At 46.7% G+C, this 25,422-nt stretch overlaps 1 protein-coding gene across 2 annotated transcripts; it reads left to right on the top strand.

The window, feature by feature from the left end:
• Nucleotides 1-188: 188 nt before the first annotated feature.
• Nucleotides 189-24,955, top strand: Micos10 (mitochondrial contact site and cristae organizing system subunit 10). 2 transcript variants are annotated; one of them, XM_021630753.2, is made up of 4 exons: nt 189-345; nt 22,820-22,867; nt 23,613-23,722; nt 24,727-24,955. In XM_021630753.2, exons 1-4 carry the CDS (start codon nt 282-284, stop codon nt 24,733-24,735), a joined length of 231 nt encoding a protein of 76 aa, XP_021486428.1. In that variant the 5' UTR covers nt 189-281; the 3' UTR covers nt 24,736-24,955. The 2 variants fall into 2 exon arrangements, with proteins under 2 accessions (XP_021486428.1, XP_060235170.1); XM_060379187.1 differs by lacking the exon at nt 189-345 and adding an exon at nt 16,980-17,094.
• The last annotated feature ends 467 nt before the right edge of the window (nt 24,956-25,422 follow it).

The following is a 25,422-nucleotide window of genomic DNA, read 5'->3' on the forward strand; positions in this document are numbered from 1 at the left end:
GGCCTTATGGACTCTGGGTATCTAGACTCTGGAAGCTGTTGGTCCCCGCCACCCTTCCGCGTAGCTCCAAGGTCAGGGTCACCTACGGCTTCCACGCAACCTGTCACCTTGACGACAGGGCGAAGAAAACCGGAAAAGACGGAAGACGCAAATGTTCTCGCGATATCTGGAACGGCCGGCTCCAGCCGGAAGCCTACGGCGGCGGCCGGCTCTCGCGATATTTGCCATCAGAGCGCGGGGGGGCCCGGCCTGGAGGAGCGCTGCTGCTGCCGGAGGGGAACATGTCGGAGTCTGACCTAGGCAGAAAGTGGGACCGGTGCATGGCCGACGCAGTGGTGAAGCTAGGTGAGCGCTTTTCTCTCCGGTAGGCTCTGGCTAGAGCGGAGCGGCCCGCGCGTGGACGGAAAGCCGCAGGGGTCAAGCCGCGGCCTGGTGCCGCCCCGCGGTGCACATTTGAGCTGTGGGGCGCCGACAGGTGACTGTCAACCCGGGCGGCGGGGGCGACCGGCGGCCTCCCGGGTGGATGGAGGTGCACGTCCCGGAGAGCAGCGGCGCTCTGGGCGCGGGAGAGAGTGCAGGATGCGTCGGGGACCTCTGCCACTCCGTGCCACATGTCCCCTTGTCGGGGCGAGCAGCCTGCCGGAGCCCACACTGCTCCCCAGCTAGAAGTCTGCCTTGGGAAGAAGGTCACGGCAGCGTTTTATAGCCGCCGCCGGGCCGCGGTGGGAATCGCTGTCATGCGCGACCTCATTTATCTGAACCCGATTCGGGTCTGAAACTGGAGACGGTGGTGATACTCTGGAAGAATTGCCCCAGACAGTAAGATCATGGCCACTGCAGCCCCCCTTGTTACTCCAGGTTGTCTTTCGACACGCGTTCTGTGACGACATACTTTATGAGGTCATGGTGTTGGGGAAGGAGGATCCAGGGAATCCCATTTAGTGACCGTGATACAGATGTAAGGCGCGCTGCTCAGCACAGTATCTCAAAAATGTTTTTTTCCACGTTGTGAGTTGGAGTCTGGTGAAGGACTGAAATCTCATTGCTGATCTGTGGCATAGCTGAGAATTCCCCCCAGGATTTCTCACTTCGGCTCTCGGGCTCTCTGCTGATGTTCCTCCTTCGCTCCATCTTTCTCTTGTGAATATGTGTATATACATGTCACCTTTGTCAGCAGGTATCGGTGTGTAGGCCAGAAGTGGATGTTGGAAATCTTTCTCAATAGCTCTTCTCCTTATTCATTATTGATTGATTGAGACAGTGTTTCACTGTGTAGCCCTGGCTGGCCTGGAAAACAATGTTCACCGGATTAGCCTTGAATTCAGAAACCCTCTGCTACTGCCTTGGGAGTGGCCGAATTAATGCTGTGCACCACTATACCCCACTCCAGTTTATATTTTGGAAAGGACTGGAGCTCATCAGTTTGCCAAAACTGGCTGCCAATTGAGCTCTTATAGTCCTTCTCCCCCTCCCCAGTGCTGGGATTTTTGCTTCGGTGCAAGGGATTTGAGCTCAGGTCCTCATGTTTTGAAGACAAGGGACTGAGCTATCTCCCCAGCCCCCCCCCACTCTTTCTTCTATACTAATATTTATTGTTGCAAATTAGAATTTTTTTCTTTCTCACTTTTGAGACAGGGTCTCTCACTGGGTCACCCTGGCTGGCTTCCAGCTGACAGATCTGCCTGTGTCTGCCTCCTGAGTGCTGGGAGTAAAGGTGTGTGCCATCACATAGGTTCATATTTTACACTCCTGCATGGAAATCTATTTAAGAGAATTTAGGATTATATCCTCAGATGAAGATATTTGGAAAGAATAAAATCATAAGCTCAGGAAAGTAGGTGTGTCTTCTGTTTTTCTCACTGTATGCCCTAGGCCCCAGAAGTGTAGAGTGTAGAAATTATTCAGAATGAATCAAAACATGGCAGTTGATCACAGTTACTTTTTAATTCCCAGATTCAGCCCGGACCAGTTCTGTTATAAGGGGCAAATTAGCTAACATCCCCGCGCCTGTTTCTGTGTTTTAAATTGTCACTATTGCTATCTCTGGGTGGTTGGGAGGGTTAAATGGTCTGGCTTGCTATTAGAAATGAATTATTCTGGAAGTGGCCAAAAATATTTATTACTTAAGATGTGTGGGTGATTTGCCTGCATGTATGTCTGCCCATTAGGTACATGTCTGTTGCCAGAAGAGGTTGGAAGAGGGTGTTGGATCTGCTAGAGCCAGAGTTAGAGACAGTTGTGGGAATTGAGAATTGAACCTGGATTCTCTGCAAGAGCAACAAGTGCTCTTAACCACTTAGTCCTCTCTCTAGTCTGTTTTTAATAGTTTGCAGTTTGAGAAAAGATTTAACATTTATTTGCCAGCACAGTTCCTTTGGGATCTGCAGAGATGTGATTTAGTCACCCACTTTCTTCCTTGTCCTTCACTAGTCTCCTCCCTCCCCCATTGGTTAAGGAGTCTTCCTCAACCTGAAATGGAGAGTAACCTAAAAGAATAAGACAATTATAGGAGCTGGGCATGGTGGCACACTTTTGCCTCAGCATAAGAGGCAAGGCAGGTGGGTCCCTTCCAGTTTAAGGCCAGCCTGGACTACACAGATAGACCCTGTCTCAAGACAAACACCTGCCTCCACAGCAGCCTAAAGTGGAGAGAGATGTAAAAGCCTTAGTACTGTGGCTTCGGGTACAAGTCCAGGAGGTGATGGGCTATGCCGTGTCGATGCTGATGCGAATCTGAGGTAGCAGCGCCTGCCCTGGGTTCTGTGCTGCTGTGGGGGTTGGGGCAGGTGAGTGGGATAATGAGGTGGGGCTAGATAGTGTATAAGAGACAGGGTTACTCTGTGTAGCCTTGGCTCTCCTGGACTTGCTCTGTAGACCAGGCTGGCCTCAAACTCACAGCGATCCGCCTGCCTCTGCCTCCCTGAGTGCTGGGATTAAAGGCATACACCTATGAAAGGTTTCTTGAGCTAGCCTGTCTTCTCTGTAGTACTTCTTTTCTGTACTCAGTCAAGGTAATTGTCTCTCTCCTTGGTCTCATCTGTTTAACAGTCTTCATTTCTTAGAAGGATAACACCAAGGTTAGAATTTTCCTTCATGGTAAATTTTTTTTTTTTAAATTTCAAAATGTATTTATTTAGTGTATGTTTGTTTCATGGTGTGCATGTGGAAGTCAGTGGGACAACTTGTAGCAGTCGGTTATCTCCCTCACAGTGTGGGTCCTGGGGATCAGCTCAGGTCACCAGGCTCGGCAGCAAGCATGTTTGCCCACTGAGCCATCTCATTGGTCCAGTGGTAAAGTGTGATCAGAATTTGGAAGTAAACAGAAGGGGTGCACATGAGCCTTGTCACACTAAGTAACATGGTAGAAGTGGGTGCACCATTCAAGAGCACAGTGAGGACAGGCGGTGTATGCGGTCAGTTCCTATTCTTCCTTTTATTTATATGTATATTTACTTTTGTTTGTTTTTCAAGACAGGGTTTCTCTGTGTAGCCTAGGTTATCCTAGTACTCACTCTGTAGACCAGGCTGGCCTCAAACTCACAGAGATCCACCTGCCTCTGCCTCTTGCCACCACTGCCAGGCTGGTTTTCGTTACTTCTAGCGATTGGGTTTAAACCGGCTCCAGTAACAGTTGAGAAAGGTTTCCAAGTTTGAGGGAATACCAGAGTCCAGGTTTTGAGTGGCTTGATCCACAGACAGTGGGCTAGAAAAAGAGCTACAGCACAAGGGAGAGGAGGGTAGGTTGAGCTTGGCGGCCCCGAGACTGTGAAGAATGCTGCTCTTCCACGGCTCTTTTCTTCCCACAGTAATATTGCAACGCCCCCTTGCTGACTGCTTTCCTGGCATTTCAGAATGGAGATGGAGTCTCAGAGGATGCCGTTCCCACTGAGATGTATGGGAAGATACAGGCAGGGAAGAAAGGATCACTGCAGTTTACAGTTCTGTCTGCTGATGGTTTTGCTCTGGCTCTGCAGACTGCAGAGAGGCTACTGTGCCTGGACAGCGGCCTCTCTGAGCCCTCTCAGTGCTGGGGATGGAAATCCACAGCCTTGCATTCGGTTGTTGAGTTATACCCTCAGCCCCAAGAGGACTTTTTCTTACAAGTATGTACAACTGGGTACTTTTTTAAGTGTTCTTTAGGCTGGAGATGGGCTCAGCAGTTAAGAGTACTTACTGCTCTTTCAGAGGACCTGATTTGGTTCCCAGCACAGCTCACAACCACCCCTAACTCCCACTCCAAGGGGTGTGAAGCCCTCTTCTGACCACTTTGGGTACTGCACTTGCATTCTTCTGACCACTTTGGGTACTGCACTTGCATGCACAAACTAACTAATGCAGAGCCAACTCTCTAGCCTCTGCCTATTCCAAGACCCCTTCTAAAAGAGATTTGTGTGTGTGTGTGTGTGTGTGTGTGTGCGCGCGTGTGTGTTTCTTTCTGTATGGACCACTGAGCGTGGATGTCCACAGAAGTCAGAAGATGGTATTTGATCCCCTGGAGCTGGAGTTTCAGGTAGTTGTGAGCCATGTACTTGGGTTCTGGGAACCAAACCCAGGTCCTCTGCAAGAATAGCAAACATTCCTAACCACTGAGCCTTCTCTCCAGCCCCCAACAGAAACAGTTCTATTCCCCCTGTTAATTCCAGTTTAAAATATCTATTTTCTTGTTGCAGTTAGTGTTGAAGAATAGATAATTGATGATTATCTGACATGGTTCCCTGACTTTGGACAGGAGGTACCAAGGGACAGACATAACAGATCCTTTTTCATTTCCTCTCCAACCCTTATTTTCTCCTTTTTTTTTGTCCCTTGCATTCACACAGAGTTTGTAATCTTGGGGATGGAACTCAGGCTCTAGAGCATGTTAAACATGCTCTCTGTGGCAGACTGTAGCCCTCCCTCACATTTTACCCTTCTCTTTGGCCATGTTTATTTATAAATTTGACATTGTCTGTGTTGGCAATCCTGTTGGATGCTTAGGATGCTCTTTAGTGTCCTGTTTGCTGAGGTTGCAGTCTTTTTCCCTAGGAGTGGGCATGCCGTCTGAAATTTGCAGTTTGCTTCTGAACTTGATTGGTCATCCTCTCTGGAATGTCACTTCCTTCAGAACCAGAGGCTGTCCTGTTCACTCTAGATCCCTACCAGCCCCTGGTTTAAGGAAAGGACACGGCAATTGTTAAGCAAATGGCAGGCATTGCTAAGAATTTTGGAGCCCATAGTCGCTGCTCATATCCGAGACTCAGAGTATGTTTTAAAACCAACTTTTCTTTTTTGTTGTTGTTTTTTGTTTTGTTTTTCCAAACAGGTTTTCTCTGTGTAGCCTAGGCTGTCCTGGACTCACTTTGTAGACCAGGCTGGCCTCAGACTGACAGAGATCTGGCTGCCTCTGCCTTCGCCTCCCTGAGTGCTGGGATTACAGGCATGAACCACCGCACCCTGCAACTTTTATTTTCTTGCTGGTTCTAAGTTATGGTCAAGAGATCTTAGTTTTGAAGTAGTGTTAAAGCCTGAAAGGCAGAGGCAGGAGGATTGCTACAAGTTCAAGAATGTTCAGTCTGGTCTACATGGTGATTTCCAAGTTAGTCAAGGCTACATGGCAAGGACCTTATCTCAAACAAACAAAAAATAAAAAGTGGAGTAAGGAATGTTTGGGAGTGGTCAAGTGAGAGCAGAGAGCACACTCGTGTTTAAACAAGCAGAGGAGGATGTTGCTTTAAGAGCAGTGCCAGAGCCTTATTGCAGGAAATTAAAAAGGAGTGAAGAATATTACATTTTATGAATGGCATGTTCCGTTAGTTTTATGTGAATGCGTCATTAATGGTTTTTGCTAATTTTGTGGATTTATTTTTAAGTTTTATCAGGTTTATGTGCTGCTCTGGTTTTCTTTCTCCACTCAGATCAAGGGCTGTGCTGCTTGTTTTCCTTTTATGTGCTTAGTAGTCTATCCTGTGCACATCCATGAGGGTGACAGAGCATGGAAAAACACTTGTTTTGTTTTTAGTTTTTGAGACAGGGTCTCTCTGTGTAGCCCTGGCTGTCCTGGAACTCACAGAGTTCTGTCCTGGCCTTCTCACAGAGATCGACTGGTCTGCCTCCGTGGTGCTGGGAGCACAGGTGTGTACTACCACTCAGCTAAGGCGAGAACATTTATTGACTGTTGTCCCTTAAGAGGGACAGGGTAGAATTTCAGATTTTAGAAAAATCACACAAGTACATGAAAATAAATTGGTGAGGGGTGTTGAGCAAAAGGAGAGTGGGGAGTGGGTTAGTGTGTTATGATAAAGTATGGCTGAGGTAAGAACAGCAGGAGCCCATATGAGGCGAACAGCAGGAGCCCAAGGGTGGCAAGCTGACCCAAGACAGTGGTGCACTGAAATTGATGACTTCTGGCTTTGTGGCATGGCTGGAGATGGGTGCCTGGTTATCTGCAGCTCAGTCAATAGAGGGAGAAGTTGCCCAGTGTCTTGTTGGTGAAAACAGAGTTTAGCCTTGTTCCTTTGTTGATAGGAAAGCAGACACTAAGTGACTTCTTAGCCTGACCTGCTTCCCCTTCGCCAGCAGAGCCAATAATCAAGTCTGGTTGGGTTGATCGCTTAAAGCTGTTTACTAAACATTTTACTGAAAGAGGCCATTGAGTGAAGTCATGGAAAAAAAGCAAATTGATGTTTTTTCTTAAAGTACCAGTTCATCTGATGAGTTTGGGTATTGGCGGCTCAGCAGGAACTATTCCTGCCTTTTGGTACCCCATGTTTGCAGGTTAATACCTGCCTCTTCATGGAGTAGTGTCAGTCAGTCTGAACTAAATACTTGAAAGGCTTTGGATCTGTATGGTTTGGGTTTTTAAATTAGTCCATGTGAATTGCTGAATTGATAGTCATGTTTGCTGTATGTTTTTCAAAGCAGTGTGAGCAAACTTTTTCTGTTTGTAGCAGTAGTGTAAGAAGGAACATTGTGGTCTTGTTGGAGGAGAATTTCCTGCAGGCATTGCAGGATAATGTAATTAGGCACTATATGGGACTTGAAAACATTTAAATTTTGTTCTGCTGTGGTTTTATGCTTTCCTGAAATGTGGCCTGAAACAGTTTATTAGTAAATATGCTGAATTGCTTTCTTTGGCAAGTGTATTTCAGGATTGAATCCAAGTAAAAATTTAAATATTTACTTATAGAAGTTATTTGGTGTGGTAATATTGTACTGTGGCTGTTGACCCCCTAGTGAAATGTTCAGGCATTGCTCCACTGGAGCAGTCTGAGTCCGAGTGAGGGAAGAAGCAGCAGCTAACATAACAGATGCTCAGTGCTGAACATGTTTGGTACAGGGACACTTTTCCCGTTTTTGTTTTTTTCTTAACTAGAAACTCGTTAGAGAAATTGATATATCTTCTTCTTTGAGAAATGGTTCTATTCTGTTGCCATGGCTAGCTTGTGTGTCCATTCTGGCTTCTAGCTAACAGGCATTTTCCTGCCTCAGTTTCTCTAAGTGCAGAGCTCACAGGTATGTACCACCACACCCTGCTAGTGTTTTTGCATTTCTATCAGGAAAAATACTGCTCAAAGCTTGCCTAGGAATTAAGAGGCTGGCTTGTGGTGTGGTTTTGGTGCTGGGATCAAAGCTTAGGTAGTGGTGCAGCTGACCCCGACCCTGTCACTGAGCTACACTGATTTTCAAGTCTACACGAGGCCTGGAGAGGTGGCTCAGTGGTTAGGAGCACTGTTTACTTCTAGAGAAGATCTGGACTCGATTCCCAGTGCCCACACGGTGGCTCACAACCATCTGTAACTCCAGCTACAGGCGACCCAGTGCTTTCTTCTGACCTGCACATGGCATGCACATGGTACACATGCTTGTATGCAGACAAAACACTCATAAAATAAAATAAGTCCAAAATTAAAATTAAAAAATGAAATCTGTAAAATTATAAATAGTTTAAATTCACAAAAGAGTTTTTTGTTGTTATTTGTTTGTTTTCAGTCAGGGTTTCACTGTAGTCCAGGCTGGCCTTGAATTTATAGTGATTTTCCCATCACTGACCCCCAAATACTGGGATTACAGGTGTTAGCAAAGGAATTTTTAACAGAAACAGAGCTGGTGCCTTACATTACCTTAAGTACAAAGCAGGGTGGCTTGGAGGAAGGATATACACACAGAATAGTCTGGAGTCCAAAAAAGACCCGAATGTGTGCCAGTTCATTTTGACCCACAGTTTAATGGGGAGAGGGAAATCTTTTCAACAAACTGCAGGAACAGCTGTGTCCACACAGAGACAGAATGGACCTGATCTGAGTGTAAAGCTGAAGCCACAAAACCATCAGGGGCAAACAGGAGGCTCTGAGACCAGGCATGGAGAAAGGCTCCTAGAGCACAAAAAGCAGGATTTACAGAGAATACACTGGGTTTGTTTCCATTGTAAAACTGATTTCTGAAAGACACCTTCAAGATTTTAAAAGCTGTAGAAAGGGAGAGAGTGTTAGCAGTGCACATGGCTGACGGAGGACTTGTTTTCAGCACAGAGGGAACACTGAATCACAGAACTAAGGAGGACCGGAAAGGACAGCTCCATCAGCAGCTGCAGGGGAAACTCGTGGTGGCAAGATTATGAGGTACCCCACAAAGCCATTAAAATCACTGAGCTTTACAAGTCAGAGAATAGTACCACTGAGATACGGAAACAGGAGCTGCTAGGACCACCTTGCCTGAGTATCCGTGGTTCCTTACAAAGTGACGTAGCTAACAGAAATGAGGACAAGGCCACACAGGCACACATGAATGTCCCTAAGCCCCAACCTGAAAACAGCTCAAATAACCTACCTGCTGTCTTAGGTGAACCAGCAGTCATGGGCTAGCTTTACACTGAGAAACTCAGTAATAAGGATCTCGTTGCTAGTATCTATGACGTTACAATTCCAGTTATATGTAACATTAGGAAATGTACTCTGTAATATAATGAAAGGAAGTAGTAAGGGATTTTAGAAAGCTAAGGAGAGAGAACAGACCAAAGAGGGCTGCAAGTGATGGTGGTGTTGATTGTAGTGCTGGCAACACAGACATGTACATAATCAGAACTTAAAGTGTTTGCATTATTGTATGTGTATGCATGCATGCCATGGCTTGTGTGTAGAGTCAGAGGACAATCTGTGGGAGTTGGTTCTGTCTACTATGTGTGTTCTGGTATATCAACTCAGGTCCTTGGGCTTGGTGACAGTTCCCTCTATCTTGCTGGGCCAAAATGTATATGGGGAGGGCGTGCTGGGCTCTTGCGGGTGGAACCTCATACATACTGGGTAAGTGTTCTGTCGCTAACAGCTATATGTGTTCCCATTCCTTGCTTAGGTAAAAGATTCTAATTGAACCCTGTAGGTCACACACAAGAGAAGATGTGGAAGGAATAGGGGGACTTGCTGGGGGCAAAGAGTTTCGGTAAGAAGGGGTAAAAATGACAAAAATTCACCGTGCAAGGGTATGAAAGAAAGCACAGGAACGAGAATAGTGTTTTAAATCTGTATGTGTGTATGATTGTATGTATGGATGGTATGTGTGTTGTTCCTTGCCTTCCATAGGATCTTCTGTTTGCTGCTATGCAAAGCAGGCTAGCTGGCTCAGAGGCTTTAGATCTGGCATGCTGGGATCACAGATGTGTACTGTCCTTTACGTGGGTGCTGGGGATCTGAACCCAGGTCTTCATGCTTGCTTGGTATGAAGCAAAAGATTTGCCTGTTTGAGCTATCTCCCTATCCATAGATAATAATTGTTTTTAAAAAGAAAAAAAAAAGTTTGAGACAGTCAGTATATAACTCTGGCTGGCCTGGTACTTGCTATATAGACCAGGCTGGTGTCCAACTCAAGAGATGTGCCTGCCTTTTAGTAGTTTCTTTAGCTTGTCAAGTTTTAAAAAGGTTTGTTTATTATGTATACATGTTCTGTTTGCACGCCAGAAGGATGCACCAGATCTCATTATATATGGTTGTTAGCCATCATGTGGTTGCCAGGAATTGAGTTCAGGACCTTTGGAAGAGCAGCAGCCAGTGCTTTTAACCTCTGAGCCACCTCTAGGCCAGCTTGTCATTTTTAAAACGATAGAAAGCTAATTTGAAATACTGGGGCAGCAGAGAGGGAGCAAAAGCTGAGGGCTAGACTTGAGCACACAGGGGTGAGTGTTGGTGGCTGAGGGAGTCTGCCTGATGAGGAGGCTACCTTAGAAGCTAGTGGGCCACTAGCGGTGCATAAGGGAGATGGAAGAACAGGGGAAGGCGAGAGGCAGGGTGTGTTATAAAGTTGTGTAGTCTTTCCAAGCCCTACCCTATGGTAGGGTAATGAAACTGGTTCCTAGTTGACAGCTTGGGAGGAGCCGGACCCCAGTGCATTAGTGTTGGCTGTCTAACCTAAGTCAGAAGTGCCTAGACTCATCTGTTGTTTTGGCACTGTGCTGACATAATGGTGGGCACATCTCTCACAGTGCTTTGGCAAGTGTTTGTGAGTTCAAATAAATACTTCTGCCTCCTCTTCTATCAGAACCTGCACAGTTATGCCACTCAGACTTCTTTCTTGGTAGATTTGAACCTGAAGTCAGGTGACTAAGCTCTGTTATTCACTCAATAGTAAGGTTTGTCCTAGAAAACGTCCAGCTTCTTGTCATCATTCCTATGATGACATTGAAATCTGTTACTTGTAGATTTTGGCTTCAAATCAGAATAAATGCCACCAATCTTAGCTTTTCACAAAGAGGCTATATTCTAAGTACAATTTACAGTTTTCTATGTTTTGTAACTTGTACTTTAGAGTTTTTCTTCTTAGTTTATGAGAACTAAGTTCTTGGGTTCTTTGTTGGAGAGGTTTGTTCTGAGGCTTGTAGTGCTGGGCAGTTAAGGGCGGACAGCTCTGCTGGAGGACAAGCTGCCGCTTGTGTTTCCTACCTTATAGTCTGGCAGATTTGAACAGTGAGAGAAGGTCGCTGCTCACAGAAGCCCTGAAATTCCAGTTGGTCCATCCTGCACGTTTGCAAACACTTCTATGTGTTCAAAAATATTTATTCATGCCAAAAATGTCTGTTCTGGAGCTGGAGAGATGGCTCAGTGGTTAAAAGCATGCACTGCTCTTACAGAGAACACAAATTCAAGTTGAATGCTGGTGGCTCACTCCTTTAATCCCAGCACTCGGGAGGCAGAGGCAGGTGCATCTCTGAGTTGGAGGCCAACCTGGTCTACAGAGTGAATTCCAAGACAACCAGGGCTACACAGAGAAACCCTGTCACGACAATCCAACCCAACGCAAACCAACCAACCAACCAACAGACCAACCAACCCAGAGGACCCCAGTCCCCTCCCCAGAGAGAGCCCAGGTCAGAGCACTTGTAACTATAGCTCCAGAAGATCTTTTGGCCTCTTGTGGATTGGCAGGCACGTGCACTCACATATGTGAGTATCCACACACAATAAATTAAAAAAATATATTTTTAAAGAAAACATTTGTCCCTTTGCCAACTCTATTATCTTTGTCCAGGAGGCTCTCTGCTGCGTCCCTCCCTCTGGATCCCTAGCCAGACACTGGCACCAAGAACAGCCACTTCTGCCCCTCAGAAGCCCCTAGCGCCGCCAAAGCCTTTGCTTTGTGCTGCCCTCAGCAGCAGCTCCACCTTGCCTAGCACGGAGGTCTGGGGTGGGAGGACAGACAGAAGGTGTGAGCCGCACGGGCGGAGAGGAGAAGCTTCAGACAGCATCTAGAAGTCGGGTGTGGTGGCGCACACCTGTGGTCCCAGCACTCGGGAGGCAGAGGCAGGTGGATCTGTGAGTTTGAGGCAGGCTGGTTTACAAAGGGAGTCCAGGACAGCCAAGGGCACACAGAGAAACCCTGTCTTGAAAAACAAACAAACAAAAAAGAAAAGAAGAAAGAAAGAAAGACTGCATCTAGGGGCTTTGCCCTGCTGCTCAGGCTCTGGGCTCTATGAGAGGTGCCTCAAAACAAGTCTGCTACTATGGAAGGAACACTGAAATCTGCCCCTTGCCTCCTGCTGTAGGGCTCTCCCTAACTGCTGTCCCCACCTTTTATGGAACTTCTCTGGCTCTGTCCTCATTCTGCCAGAGTCAGCTGCATAAAGTGCACATCTGATGGGCTGCTGCCCACTGTAAGCCCTCTGCTGCTTCCGCGTCGCCCAGTGGGCAGCAGCCACGAGGCTCAGTGGGCAGCAGCCACGAGGCCCAGTGGGCAGCAGCCACGAGGCTCAGCTGTGGGGTAGTAGAACCCAGAGGCTGGTTTGCTTCATCAGGGAGCTTCTGACAGCCGACTCTTGCCTCCTTCCTTTTCTTCTGCCATTGTTCCTTATACTTCTGGTTTCTGGCTATTACCCACCCCAACACTGGACAGTGCACCTATGTGGAGAAAGCATTTCCCAGAGCTTAGAATAGCACACAGTAGGTACTCAGTTTCCATAATTAAGGAAATGCCTAAATTATTGGCCTAAATGCATTTCAGAAGGGGTGGTCTCTTGTACTCAGTATAAATTGATTATGTGACTGAGGGCAAGTCTGTATTTAACCTTGCTGTGACTTTGTTTCTCTTCTCTGAAATGAGCCTAATAGAAGTCTATTGTAAAGATTAAGTGAGAAAACTGAATCCAGGAACACAAGTGCCTGCCTGGTGAGGGCTTTCACTCTGCTACTCTGTGTATGGGTGTTCTGCCTGGGTATGTGTCTACACCGCTTGTGTGCAGTACCTGAAGAGGCCAGAAGAGGGTGTTAGATTCCTCAAGACTGGAGTTACAGATGAAAGCGGCCATGTGGGTGCTGGGACTCTAACCCAGGTCTCTGGAAGAGCAACCAGTTATGCTCAACTGCTGAGCCACCTCTCCAGCCCAATGTAGATGTTTTGAAATATTGGTCATATTTAAGAGAATTTGCTGTTCAGAGGCAATTACTGCCATTTAGGAATAGTGCTCTCCCTCTTTCTCTCTCTCTCTCACACACACACACACACACGCACACGCATATACGCATATACCCACATACTACATCAGTTGTTAGGTAGTACAGTCCCACCAGCCAAGCATCTCTTGCACTCCACGTTGTTTTGCGCCTCCCTCAGGTAAGCCAGAGTGTAGCTTTACTCACCTGCTTGGGAATGTTTGTGCCTCCGGAGCCAGGGACTTCTGTAGAGTGACCTGCCTCATCTGCTCAGCCCGGGCTTGAGTTGTGCCTTTTCAGGTGTTGTGTGCTTGAGTGAGTCACTCAGTCCCTCTGAATTGTTTCTTCCTGTAAGATGGGTTCATAGTAGAGCTTGCAAGGTCGCACAGTGCACACTGCTGCTAATGTCAGGACTACGGCCAACCCATTGCACGAGAGCACGTAATGTGCTTATTGGAGCTTGAGAATTCTGTGTTTTATTTTCCCCATCTTTGAGCCACATCTCATTTTCCCACATAGTGTTAACACATGGGAATAAATTAGGGCATGCCAGTAAAATGTCTACAACGGGGCTGGAGAGATGGCCCAGAAGTTAAGAGCACTGGCTGTTCTTCCAAAGGTCCTGAGTAATTCCCAGCAATCACACAGTGGCTTACAACCATCTATAGTGAGATCTGGTGCCCTCTTCTGGCAGAATACTGTATAAATAAAACTTAAGTCTACAACCATGTTTCTTTCTTGCTTTAGCCTTCTTGAGTGAGGGTTGTGTGGCTGTCAGCTGAAGTGTGTTCTATAGGCGCTGCTTTAAGAGACCTGGGTTTCCTCCAGCACAGCACTCTCACGCTCTGCTCTGCTTGCTCTGATCAGAACCCTCGTGATGAACATTCACTCACATAGTCGAGCAGAGTTCCACGGCCAGCCACCCTCTTCTTCCTACAGAGCCCAAGCAAGAGTGACTCCTGAGAGCAGGTCTGTACAGCCCGAGTTCTTCGCTCTGTCACTGTCATCTTTTCTTGGCTAATTCATAGGACTTTGCATTTACCTGTGGACACTTGAACAGCCTGTCTTTGCCCCAGAGGATTAAGTAGTACCGTTTACAGCTGACTTATAACTGTTTTTTTTTCTCTCTCTCTCTTTCAAAAGTTGGGCTTAGAGTATCTTTCATAACAGGAATGTTTTTTGGAAATGTGTTTCTCATTGAAGTCAGTCCCAAGTGTTCTTTTCTGTAAAAGCACGCTCTTGTTTATTCTGTGGTAACAAATGCTTTTGACTGTGTAATAGCATGATAGAAACATGATTGACAGGAAAACATGCCCATTATAAATGGGTCAATTTGGTTTAGTTCATTTTAGTTTGCACATATTAAACAAGACAATTCTAGGGAAATCTTCATTACATTTTAAAGCAAATGGCCTAATTGTGATAAAGCTGAAGGGATCCTCTGTTAAAGAAAAGAAAACTTGGGTGTGGTGGTACATATCTTATAATCCCAGAGGTTGAGGTGCAAGGCTAGTTTGAGTGACATAGCAAGACTGTGCACACACACACACACACACACACACACACACACCTGGTGTGTTCATACAAGCAGATGCTAATGCCAGTGAGATATAGACAAGTGCTCGGAGTAGGAAAGATTAGATTGTGAGCTGTGGCTCACCTGATGAACGCGACCCTGTGTGAGTCTGTGTGAGTCAGCGAGCTGTACGCTAAGAGGGTTAACTGTTAGGCTGTGGACATCTCTGAATTCTATGATGACAGTGACAGAGCTCAGTACTACTTACGGAGCTCTTCAGCAGGCAGGGCTAGAGGCTGCAGAGCTGCAGCACAGCGACCCTTGGAGGCAGGTGGCTTTCCCTGTGGCTGAGCAGGTTGGGGTTTTGCCTGGTAAAGTGATTGACCCAAAGTTGGGTGTTGCCTGGGGGATACCGTGCCACTGTCAGGAGAGTAATCTTCCAGTGTTTAATTCTTGCCTATTTTGTCAGGAATTGTTGGGCACACAGCAGTGAAGGCACTAAAGACTGGGGAATTTCTGTAGCTTTTCACATCTGTAAACCAGCAGTTGAGTGGTACATGAGTTTTTATCTTCTTCAGAGTACTAATATGAGCTGTGCAAAATCAAGTGGAGTTGCCTCCCAGTTTTAATTTTTAGATACAAATAATTCTTAGTCCTGATAACTATGTTGGCTGCAGGCTTATGAATAGTGAATCCTTGTTTAAAATGTTAAATGTACACTAAGGTGAGGTCTTAGTAATGGTTAAGAAGCTTTTGTGAGGGTGTATGATGGTGGCTCACGTCTTTAATCCCAGCACTTGGGAGGCAGAGGTAGGCAGATCTCTGAGTTCAAGGCCAGTCTGGTCTACAGAGTGAGTTCAAAGATAGCTAGGGCTACACAGAGAAATCCAGTCTCCAAAAACAAAAACAAGAATTTGTGTGGTTGGCAAATAGAAAAGAATCTGTAATAGATCCCCCTCCCAGTATGTGACCCCCAAGATGGAATTGTACAGCCTGGCCTCAAATATCTGGGTTCCCTTGTTCCCAGGCCTACAGCCTTTAATCCCCAATGAATTTTTAATGTTTATTTCTAAATTGTTTATTGGATTCACTCACTTTACTTTATGTGAATGTATGTTCATGCACCACATGCATGCTTGGTGCCTGCAGAAGTCAGAGGAGGGCATCAGATCCCCTGGGACTAGAGTTATGGGTGCTTGTGAGTCACCATGTGGGTGCTGGGAATCAAACTGGGTCCTCTGCAGTAGCAGCCAGTGTTCATCTCTCTAGTCTCTACCCCTAACCACCGCTTTTTTGTTTGTTTGTTTTTGTTGCTTTTTTTAAAAGAAATTTATAGCAAATTTCTGCGTGACTTTTTGTTCGTTCTCTGGGGTTGATCCTCCTCGCAACTGATGGCAGCTGCAGCCTCTGCAGAGTGCGTTCTTCAGGCTCGTGTGTTGCTCCAGCTTATTCTGTACAAAGGCTGATCGTGAGAGCAGTCAGTTTATAGAGCCTGCTTGGGGATTCCTGCTGGTTGGGTTTCCTTCTCATCTGCAGTGGCTTGGACTTTGTGCCTGATATGTAGCCTGCCAGCAGATTCTGTGTCTGAAGTTGCCTTTAACTAGGAATGCCCGTAATGAGCCCCAGCGTATGTTTCCCCGTGATGGCTTATGGCATGCACTTGTTACCTTTAAAGTTGCTTTTCAAGGTGCACTTAGGCAGAAGATAAATCTGCATTGCATGTGTACTTGTTAGACATTGCATTCTCTAGTTTTTGTTGTTGTTGATCAGTATCACAGGCTGAAGAGATGGTCCAGTGGTTAAGAGCACTTACTGCTCTTGCAAAGGACCAGGGTTTGGTTGTCAGCACCCACATATGGTTCAGTCTTCCGTAACTCCAAGAGATCTGATGACTCTCTGATGACCAGGGACACCAGGAACACACTGGTGCACACATATACACGAAGGCAAACCGGCACATAAAATAAATAAATAAATAAATAATAAAATCTTTAATATTAAAAACAAAAACAAGCAACCGGTGTTGGATGGGTGATTGCTTAGCTGGTAAAGGTACTTGAGCTCCATTCCCAGGACTTAAACGATTCGTAGGGAGAACGACTCCTGCAAGTCATTCTTACACACACGCGTGCACGCACGCACGTGAACGCAAATGTAATGATAGTAATTTAAAACTAGTACCAGATGACCAGTTGATCCGCCCCAAAATGTTTTTTTGCTGATTACTGACACCCTCCTGGGCACTAAGCACCCATCAGGTTGCTTGGTTAGAATGATTTGAAATAATGTCTTTGAAAGGATTTGTGCCAATTCTTTTTCCTCTCTAAAAGAAATGGTTGCAGAAAACATGGGCTCTGGGCCTAATGTCAATGCCATAAGGCCCCTCTGTTGTTTTTTTCTCCTTGTCCCTCTCTCCCTGACAACTGGACTTTGCCATGCGGAGATGTTTGCTGATAAGCTGTGCTCTGTTACCCGAGGGTTCTTTGTCATTTCAGACAGCACGAGCTTTTGAGAGCGCTGAGCCGGAGAGGCGAAGTTATATAAACTGCATTCATAGTTAAATATTTGCTTCCAGGGGGAGGTGAAAAATGCTTTGTACTTTTCCCTTTGGCTTTTTCCTCCAAAAGAGCTTGTCACGCAGCAACAAGAAAAAGTGGCCAACGGCAGAGACGGCTCTTCTCTTTCCCTGTTAGTTTGTTTTTATTGTAAGGCAAACCTTTCCTGTTTTATTGTTCCAAAGCTTAAACCTGGCCTAGAGGTGCCAGTCTTGAGTGGAAGCAGCTGCAGAGCCGTCCCCAGGCCAGGTGGGACTGTCTTTGAAGCAGCATGCTGCCTTTTCAAAGAGAACGAGGGAGCGAGCGAGGGCTTGACTCCGGGGAGCTCAGCAGCATTCCAGCGTTGTCATCTCTGCGCGTGTGATATTACAGGTGAAAAGATAGGAAATCCTTTTTCTAGAATAGAGTCGTCTTGGTAGTTTGTGTCTTTAAAAATACAGAAATGGCGGGTGGAGTTGCTGTTAAGAATTAAAAATGTAGCAGCCCCATCTAATTAAGACCACAGAGAAGGTTCCTTGAGAACTGGGTTTGGCTGACTTGCCTGGAGTTTTGAGCTTGGTTACACTTTTAGATAAGTGCAGTTGGCAGGAACTGGCTAGCTGGGTGCATATCTGGGTTCCTGAGATGTAGGTTCTTGGTGGTGTGGGCATGTCTCATCTTTTGATTGACTGATGCTGGTAGCAGTGAGCTGAGCATCACTTGTGGTCTGCTGCTTGGAAGCATTGATCATCAGAGCTTTCTTTCTTTGGGAAAAATGGAAGAACAGGCATGGAGTCAAATGGACAAGAAAAATGCTGCAATAGTTTCCTCTGGGCTTTTGATTCCTTTCCAAACCCTTGCCTCCAGATGGTGACTGTGAAAAGCCCTGTTGTAGGCCCACCTGCTCACGCTGACCTGCCTCTGTCAACTAACCCTTTACCTCATTCTCCAGGAGTGATCTGCTGTCCTCCTCACACTGCAGCTGTGGAGCTGGGGTAGTGCCTTGAAAACGAACCTTCTGCCATTTTGTAAGCCCAGCAGTGATGGCAGTGTTGTCTGTCCTCTGAAGCTCTCCTGTCCTGCCGGGTAGACGAGTCTGTGTGATATATGTGGTTGGATTAGTCTGGTAGGAATCTGAACAAGCCGTGTTGGCTTTGTGTGGGCTTGTTACTAGCCTGGTTGCCTAGCACTCTGGGCTGTTGCATAGAGAGCATGGCTTGTGTTTAACTGTATCTTGCTTCACTCTGCTACAGATCAGGACACTCCAATTTCCTGTGGAAGATATTGTTGGTGGTCTGAAAATAGAGGAGAATCCTGTGTCTGGATGTCCTGGGAACAGTGGCTTAATGAGACTGGCAAAATTGGGCCCACTTGACTACTTTATAAGCAGTAGGTTGTTCTGGGCAAGTTGTTTTCAACATCTGGAAAACAAGGGTATATTACCATAGAGGTTTTAGTTTTTGAGGCAGGGTCTCATGTAGTGCAGGCTTGTCTTGAGCTTGGCATGTAACTAAGGACAGCCTTGAACTCCTCCTAATCCTCTTGCCTCCTTTCCCATGTGTTGGAATTGTACTAACATACTGGAAAAAGGTTGTTTGATTTAAAAAGAATTTTCTTGGGCTGGAGAAGTGGCTCAGTGGTTAAGAGCACTGACTTTCTTCCTGGCAGGGTGGGGGTGGGGTTGTTCAGGTTTCATTCCCAGCACCCACACGGCATCTTAAACTATCTGTAACTCCAATTCCAGAAGATCCAACACCCTCCTCTGGCCTTCATGGGCACTAGGCATGCACATGGTGCACAGACATACCCGCAGGCAAAACCCTCATGCCGTAAAGCACAGGAAGAGACTTTCCTCGGAAAGGAGGCGCCGGGCGCTCATGAGTGACAGTGTTCCTTCTCTTTCCTTTCATTATGCCAGCCTCGACTGGCTACTTACCAGAACAACCTTGACAAACTATTTCCCAAGATTTTTTAAAATGGAAATTGGGGTTGCATTACTGATTTTCAGATACTGAATTTTAAATTTGGTATCAAACTAGTTCATAGCGTAGGGTCTTTTGGACAGGAAGGACCATGGCTGACTTTAGTTAAAATTCCCATGGCACAGAGGCCGGCCATGTATCCAGGTGTGGGTCAGCTGTGTGGCTGTATTCTTAGAATTGCAACCTTAGATGATGTCATTGTTTCACCGGGCACAGTTAGGCAGGTCATGGTGACTGATGATCCGGGGCTGCGAACCTCTGCAGCACATTTCTTACTGTACTGAATGTGTGGTAGCTCTATCACAGTGGCAAGAGCCTGTGCCCAAAGCCACCCGAGCACAGCAGAGCATAGTGATAAATGTGAGAGCTCGCCCTGGAGGGGTCTGTCACCCGGGCTGTCACTACAGGCTACATGGCTTGGTGTGTTTACACTCCTCCTGGGTGGTGTTGTTGGGGGTGGGGGTGGCGTTTTGAGACAGGGTTTCTTTGTGTTAACAACCTTGGCTGTCCTAGAACTCTCTTTGTAGACCAGTCCTGCCTCTGCCCCCCAAGCTCAGGGGTTAAAGGTGTGAGCCGCCACTGCTGGGCAAGACTAATCTTGTTAAAAATGTTTTTCATCAACAGTAAATTAAACCTTAGCTCATCTTCTCTTGGTGTTTTGGTGGTGGTGGTTTTTAGGAGGAAACAGGCTTATTGAGTATAGTGTAAGGGCCAGCGTGACTGGGTAGCAATGCCAATACAGCGTGCATCCCCACTGTGCAGCTCTGGCCTGGAACTCACTGTGTAGACCAGGCTGGTCTGAACTCGCAGATCCTCCTGCCTCTGCTGGGGTTATAGGCGTGGCCACCATTCCTGGCAAACTTTTTGTTCTTTTGTGATTGCATGTAGCTTAAAATACAAACATAGTGTATTGGTGTTTCCTTTATATTCATATTCTGTAACCTCCTTCTTTTCTTTCTTTCTTTCTTTCTTTCTTTCTTTCTTTCTTTCTTTCTTTCTTTCTTTCTTTCTCTCTTTCTCTCTTTCTCTCTTTCTCCCTTTCTCTCTCTCTCTCTCTCTCTCTCTCTCTCTCTCTCTTTCTTTCTTTCTTTCTTTCTGTGACAGGGTTTCTCTGTGTAGCCTTGACTGCCCTAGATTCACTCTGTAGACCAGGCTGGCCTTGAACTCACAGAGATCCTCCTGCCTCTGCCTCCCTGAGTGCTGGAATTACAGGCGTGCACCACCGCACCGAGCTATCTTTTCTGTTTTTAACTTTTCTTTTTTACATTAAAAAGAATTCTTTTTGCTAAAATTTGGCAACCCTCCCCCCCCCCCCATATACACACTGTCCTAGGCCTGTACTCATTCCTCAGGTCAGAGTCATTCATAACACCATCTTCCAGCTAAAGCACACAGGATTGTTCCCTCCTGTGATGACAGTGACACTTCAGAGCACCTGGCTGGCCTGCTAGAGGCGTTCTCTTTAGAAACTCTACTTTGTTTTGCCTTCCCTCTCCTCCCCAGGTTTGTTGGTGGCAGAGAATGTACCGTGAACATTCTTCTTTGCTAATAGAAACCTCTTGGTGTGGGGTCTTGTTTAACCCTGTTGTTTAATCCTGCTAGTTGGGTCTTCAGAAATATCTGTTGGGCCCTTCATGGGGAATTCTCTTGCCTTTTCCTCCTGTGCTTGCCTTTCCCTGGTTTCCCCTTCCACTGTTGGTTCCAGTTTCAACCCAATGGAAATTTGCCGTTGACCACATGTTGCTTGTCTGTCTGTGGAAGAAATGCATCATGGCCCCATATGTGGTGGAATGATTGAAACCTGCTGAGCATGGTGGTGCATGTCTTCAATCTCAGCAGAGGCTGCAGAAACTGACCTTGTCTTGTGACAGGAATTGTGTCTTGTGTTCAAGGCTGGCTTTGTCTAAGTAGTGATTCCAGGCTACTCGGGAATACATAGTGAGACCCTATATACCCCTTCCCCCAAAAGGACTAATAGTCATCCTGGGACCAGGGAGCTGGTTCAGTTGGTAAAGTGCCTGCTATTCAGCCATGGGGACTTGACCTCAATTTTAAGAACCCATATTAAAAAGAAATAAAAGCCCAGCTTTGCAGATGTGCTTGTAATACCAGCATGGGAGAGGTGGAGCTTTAGGACTCTCTGGCCAGCTTGCCTACCCTACTTGGGTGAGCTCTAGGCCAGTGAGAGACCCTCTCCTAAAAACCAAGGTGGTGGTTCTTGAAGAACAGCACCTGAGGTGGTTCTCTGGCTTCTACACATGAATCTGAACACATGCACACCAAACAAATAAGGAAATTCATAAGAAGAAACGAGTTTGTATGAGTAGCGTGTACACTTTATTAAATCTAACACCATCTAGATTGTGCACAAGTGACAAAAAGTTACTGGATCAAAAATACATACCTATGAAGATTTAAAAATACATACCTTGCCTGTTCACGTTGGTTTTCCGTCTTCAGAACAGAACATTTAACTTGCTTGAGGAATTCTCTGAGGTTTGATATTCTGGAAACTTGTGCATGTGGGGTAGGTACTGTCCCACTGAGCCATATCCCCAGCCCAGTAAGAAGAAACTTGGAATCCCAGCAGCACAAAGCTGAATGTGCTGGTGCACACTTAGAATCCTAGCACTTGGGCTGAGGCCAGGCTGGACTCCAAAGTAAGTATCATGCCAGCCAGGGCTGCTCGGCAAGGTGCTGCTTCAAAGAGCAAAGCTACAGCAAAAGCTTAGCAGATTTCAACAGCACAAGTAGCAAGTGAGACATTTGTAGCAAGTGAGAACCAGCTCTTGTATGTGATCTACTCAATGATGTTGATCCGAGGCTCTGCTGGGTCAGAGAGCAGACACACGGAACATCAGAATAATCTGGGCATGGTGGGCATGGTGGTGCAGCCTGTAATCCCAGTGGGGCTAGGTAGGAAGGAGGACATCCTGGGCTACAGAGCCAGAATGTCTCAAAACCAAAACAGAGCATCAGAGTTCATGAGTTGAGCGTTGGTATAATAGAACTTGCAAAGGGAAACAGCCAGAGCTTGGCTCTCGTGGAGAAGTGGATTCATGTACACTCCTGTGCAGGTGAGGATCATGTGAGGTAACATGGGTCAGTTTCTTGTAAGATAGTGCTGTAGAAACTTTTCATGCACATACAGCTAGGCCTGTTGATCACACCAGTATTGCTATTTAAAGCAGGCTTCAGTTTACGTATGTCTTTTTCTCTTTTAAAGCAAACAGCCAAGTAAGGGTGGAGGTCGTGTGTGGCTGACCAGAAATTCTGAGGTTGGCACCAGAGCTTCACAAAGTCTGACTCAGTTTATCCTAAAAGCCAGAGCTCTTTTCAAGCTGAAATTCCTAGTGAGGTGTTAGTGAGGCTGGGGATGTAGTATTCTGCTAGAGCAGGGGATAGGGCTTAGCTCTGGGAGAGGGAAGCGCTTCTTTCTGTCTTGACACTGACTTGTGTGATAGTATAACCTTTGGAAATTGTTCTAGATCATTCCTTCCTCAAAAAAAAGAAAAGAAAAGAAAAGAAAAAAGGTAAGCATCACCTTGAGAACCAAAGTGACAAGGAGAGCTATTCAGTGACTCTCCTGTGAAATAGGAGACTGTGGGTCAGAGTGCAAAAAGAGTCAGAACAATTTCTCAGGCTTCCTACCCTCACTCCTGCTGTGCAACACTCCAGGAGAACATGATAGGGAATAAAGTTTCTCATTTCCTTCTGTGAGCAGTGAGACTGAAGGCACCTGCAGTATTCCTGACAATGAGAGAGCGTAGTAGCAGCTAGACAGCTAACCTCCAAGTCGTCCGCCTGGCCTGTAATGTTCATCTGGAAGAGACTTAGTTCACCTTTGTTTTGGGTCACTGGCTTCCTGCACTGTAACACTGTTTTCCATTTTTGCAGGTACTGGTTTTGGATTAGGAATTGTCTTCTCCCTCACCTTCTTTAAAAGTAAGTGACTTTCACTGGATCCTCACTACAATGTCTGTTTTACTAACCCTGCCAACCTGTCCATTGTACAATGAGCTAGATGGAGAATGTCAACTCAGTCTGCATGGGTTGGACATCTCCAGTGTTCCCTGGGGGCCAGTGAGTCAGGGTTGTCTGGTATCTTAAGCATGACATCCTTTCAAAAGCCTGAGTCTCATGCTGGCCAGTGTGCATGCCCACATATTTTAAAGTGACCTGGACAGGAGGCTTGCTGGCAGTAAAGGCAAGTGGGCTAGCGGTGCCCTTGCTTCTTCCTGAGAGTCTGAGCAACAGACAAGCAGGATCTCCTTCTTGGGAAAACTTAAGTTTGAGAATTGACTAGAATCCAAAACCTCTTTCCATGGAAAACTGACAAGGACTGGAACTACAGAGTATGCAAGTCAACTCTATGACTTACTAAGTATAACCAAAGTTTGTGAATGTTGGTGAAATTAATAATTAAACAACTAACATCTTACCGACAGATGTTCCTTCTGACAAGGTTAAGAAACTAGTTCAGGTGCACAATTAACAGCAGCCTGGCTATGGCATCAAATTTAGCAGCCTGGGTACTTAAGGAATGTGCTGGATTACAGAGCTGCCCTGTCATGTGTCGGTCGGCAGTGTGATGCCTGGTAAGGACCTGTGAACATGCTAAACACACGTTGAGGTGAAGGCCCTTTCTGCGCCTAACAGTTGACTGTTGGGGTTTCTCTTCGCCCAATAGGAAGAACGTGGCCCATAGCCTTTGGCTCTGGCGTGGGACTGGGGATGGCCTACTCCAACTGTCAGCACGACCTGCAGTCTCCGTATATGCTGCATGGAAAATTTGTCAAAGTAAGCCCAGAACCGGCACCTCTCCCTTGCTAGCTGTGCTGTTTTAGTTTACTTTATGAGGATGGGTGTTCAGTCTGCTTGTATATCTGTGCACCGTTTGCATGCTGGCACCCATGGAGGCCAGAAAAAGGGCATCAGATCCCCTGGGACTGGAGGTACGGATGCTGTGAGCCACCGTGCCCCCTGTTAGCGCATCCAGTGCTTCGTTCTAATGTCAGGGCGTGGAGAGGCTGAGTGTGGCGCACCAACCAGGGCACAGGCTGCCCCACCGCTCCCAGCTCCTCTCCGCCCTGGCAGCAGAGCGCGGCTGAGGGTGGACAGCAGGGAGCAGGCGGAGTGCTGGGTCTTTACACTGTTGCGTTGCCATTGTTCCAGGCTGCTTGTGCTGGATGATGGACCAGAGGTGATTATGCATATTAGGCGTCTAATGGCTGGGAGGTACTGTGGAAAATATGACATTTTCTACAGCCTTGCACACTCTCTCTCCAATGGCCTCGTAACTTCATTTGGACTTGAGTCTGTGCCTGGATGTTGTCATCCTGCTCTCCGCCTAGGAACAAGATCCCACTGGAGGCTTATGTGGCATGGCTGGCTGCATTGTGATAACTGCTGGGCAAGCACTGGCTGGGCCCCGGGCACCACCCTGAGGACTTTCTTCATAGTCTTTCTTTCCTCACTTCCCAGTGGCTTATGGGGGAGGTGCTGTATCCTCTCTCAGCAGAGGGGCAGAGTCTTACAGAGGTGAGGGAGCTGCCAGACCAGAGTTAGCAGCTGCTGACTCAGCTGTGCTTGGCACTCACCTGTGACCTCCTGAGTCAGGACTAACTGTCCATGCCTGCCCCTTCCAGTCTTCTCCTCTCAGGCTGGGGAGCCTCTGCTGTGAAACAGATGAAAGAGAAATTCTGAAGTGATTGGAGCCATTGATCCTGGGGTCTGACCGAGGCTACAGCCAGTGGTATCAGAACGTCTCCTTCCTGTTCTAACTGAGTGTCCTTGCTTCATAGGAGCAGTGACTTATGCCGAGAAAATCCCAGCGGGAGGAAAGAAAAACCATGTTTATTCCTCAGGAATACTAAAGTGCCCTGGAGTGCGCTGACGTCCTATGACAGTGCCATCAGCAATGCTTTCAACTCCAGCCACTGTTTATGTGTTTGAAACCAATTGTTTCTTTTGTATTTTCTCTTTGGAAATTGTAAGGAGGTGGTCTTAAATAAATTAAAAATGGCAAGCCCAGTACAAGACTTTCATTCCTTTATATGGCAGGAGGGTTCTCTTTGAATGGCCAGGCTGTGGCTTCTCTGACCTGAAGCTGCAGTCAGGTGTGTCCTCCCCACTCCCCTAATGCACCCCCTCCCCACCCCCAATTGTGGTAGCCCTGTGCAGTGGTGGCCCTGCGAAGTCTTGAGGAGCGCTGTCCTGATGCTGCTCTAGGCCTGCACACAGGTTCACCGGTGGACCATGGCTGCTCCCCGACATACCTGCTGTGCTGACATCTGCCCCATTGATGTCAATCCCAATGCTGCACGAAACTTGGTGCCATCTCAGCTCTAGCTGACGTATGGAGCTGGTAGCCACAACCTGAATGGAAGGACATGCTGAGGTTTGAGGCAAATGGCCACTGCAGTGGCCCTCTGGCTTTGTTCTTGTGGGTTCGTCAGGCATGACCTAGACTATTTTCCAGTTTCTTCTGCGGTGTACAG

The sequence above is a fragment of the Meriones unguiculatus genome, chromosome 3 (genome assembly GCF_030254825.1).
Source record: "Meriones unguiculatus strain TT.TT164.6M chromosome 3, Bangor_MerUng_6.1, whole genome shotgun sequence".
NCBI lineage: Eukaryota > Metazoa > Chordata > Mammalia > Rodentia > Muridae > Meriones > Meriones unguiculatus.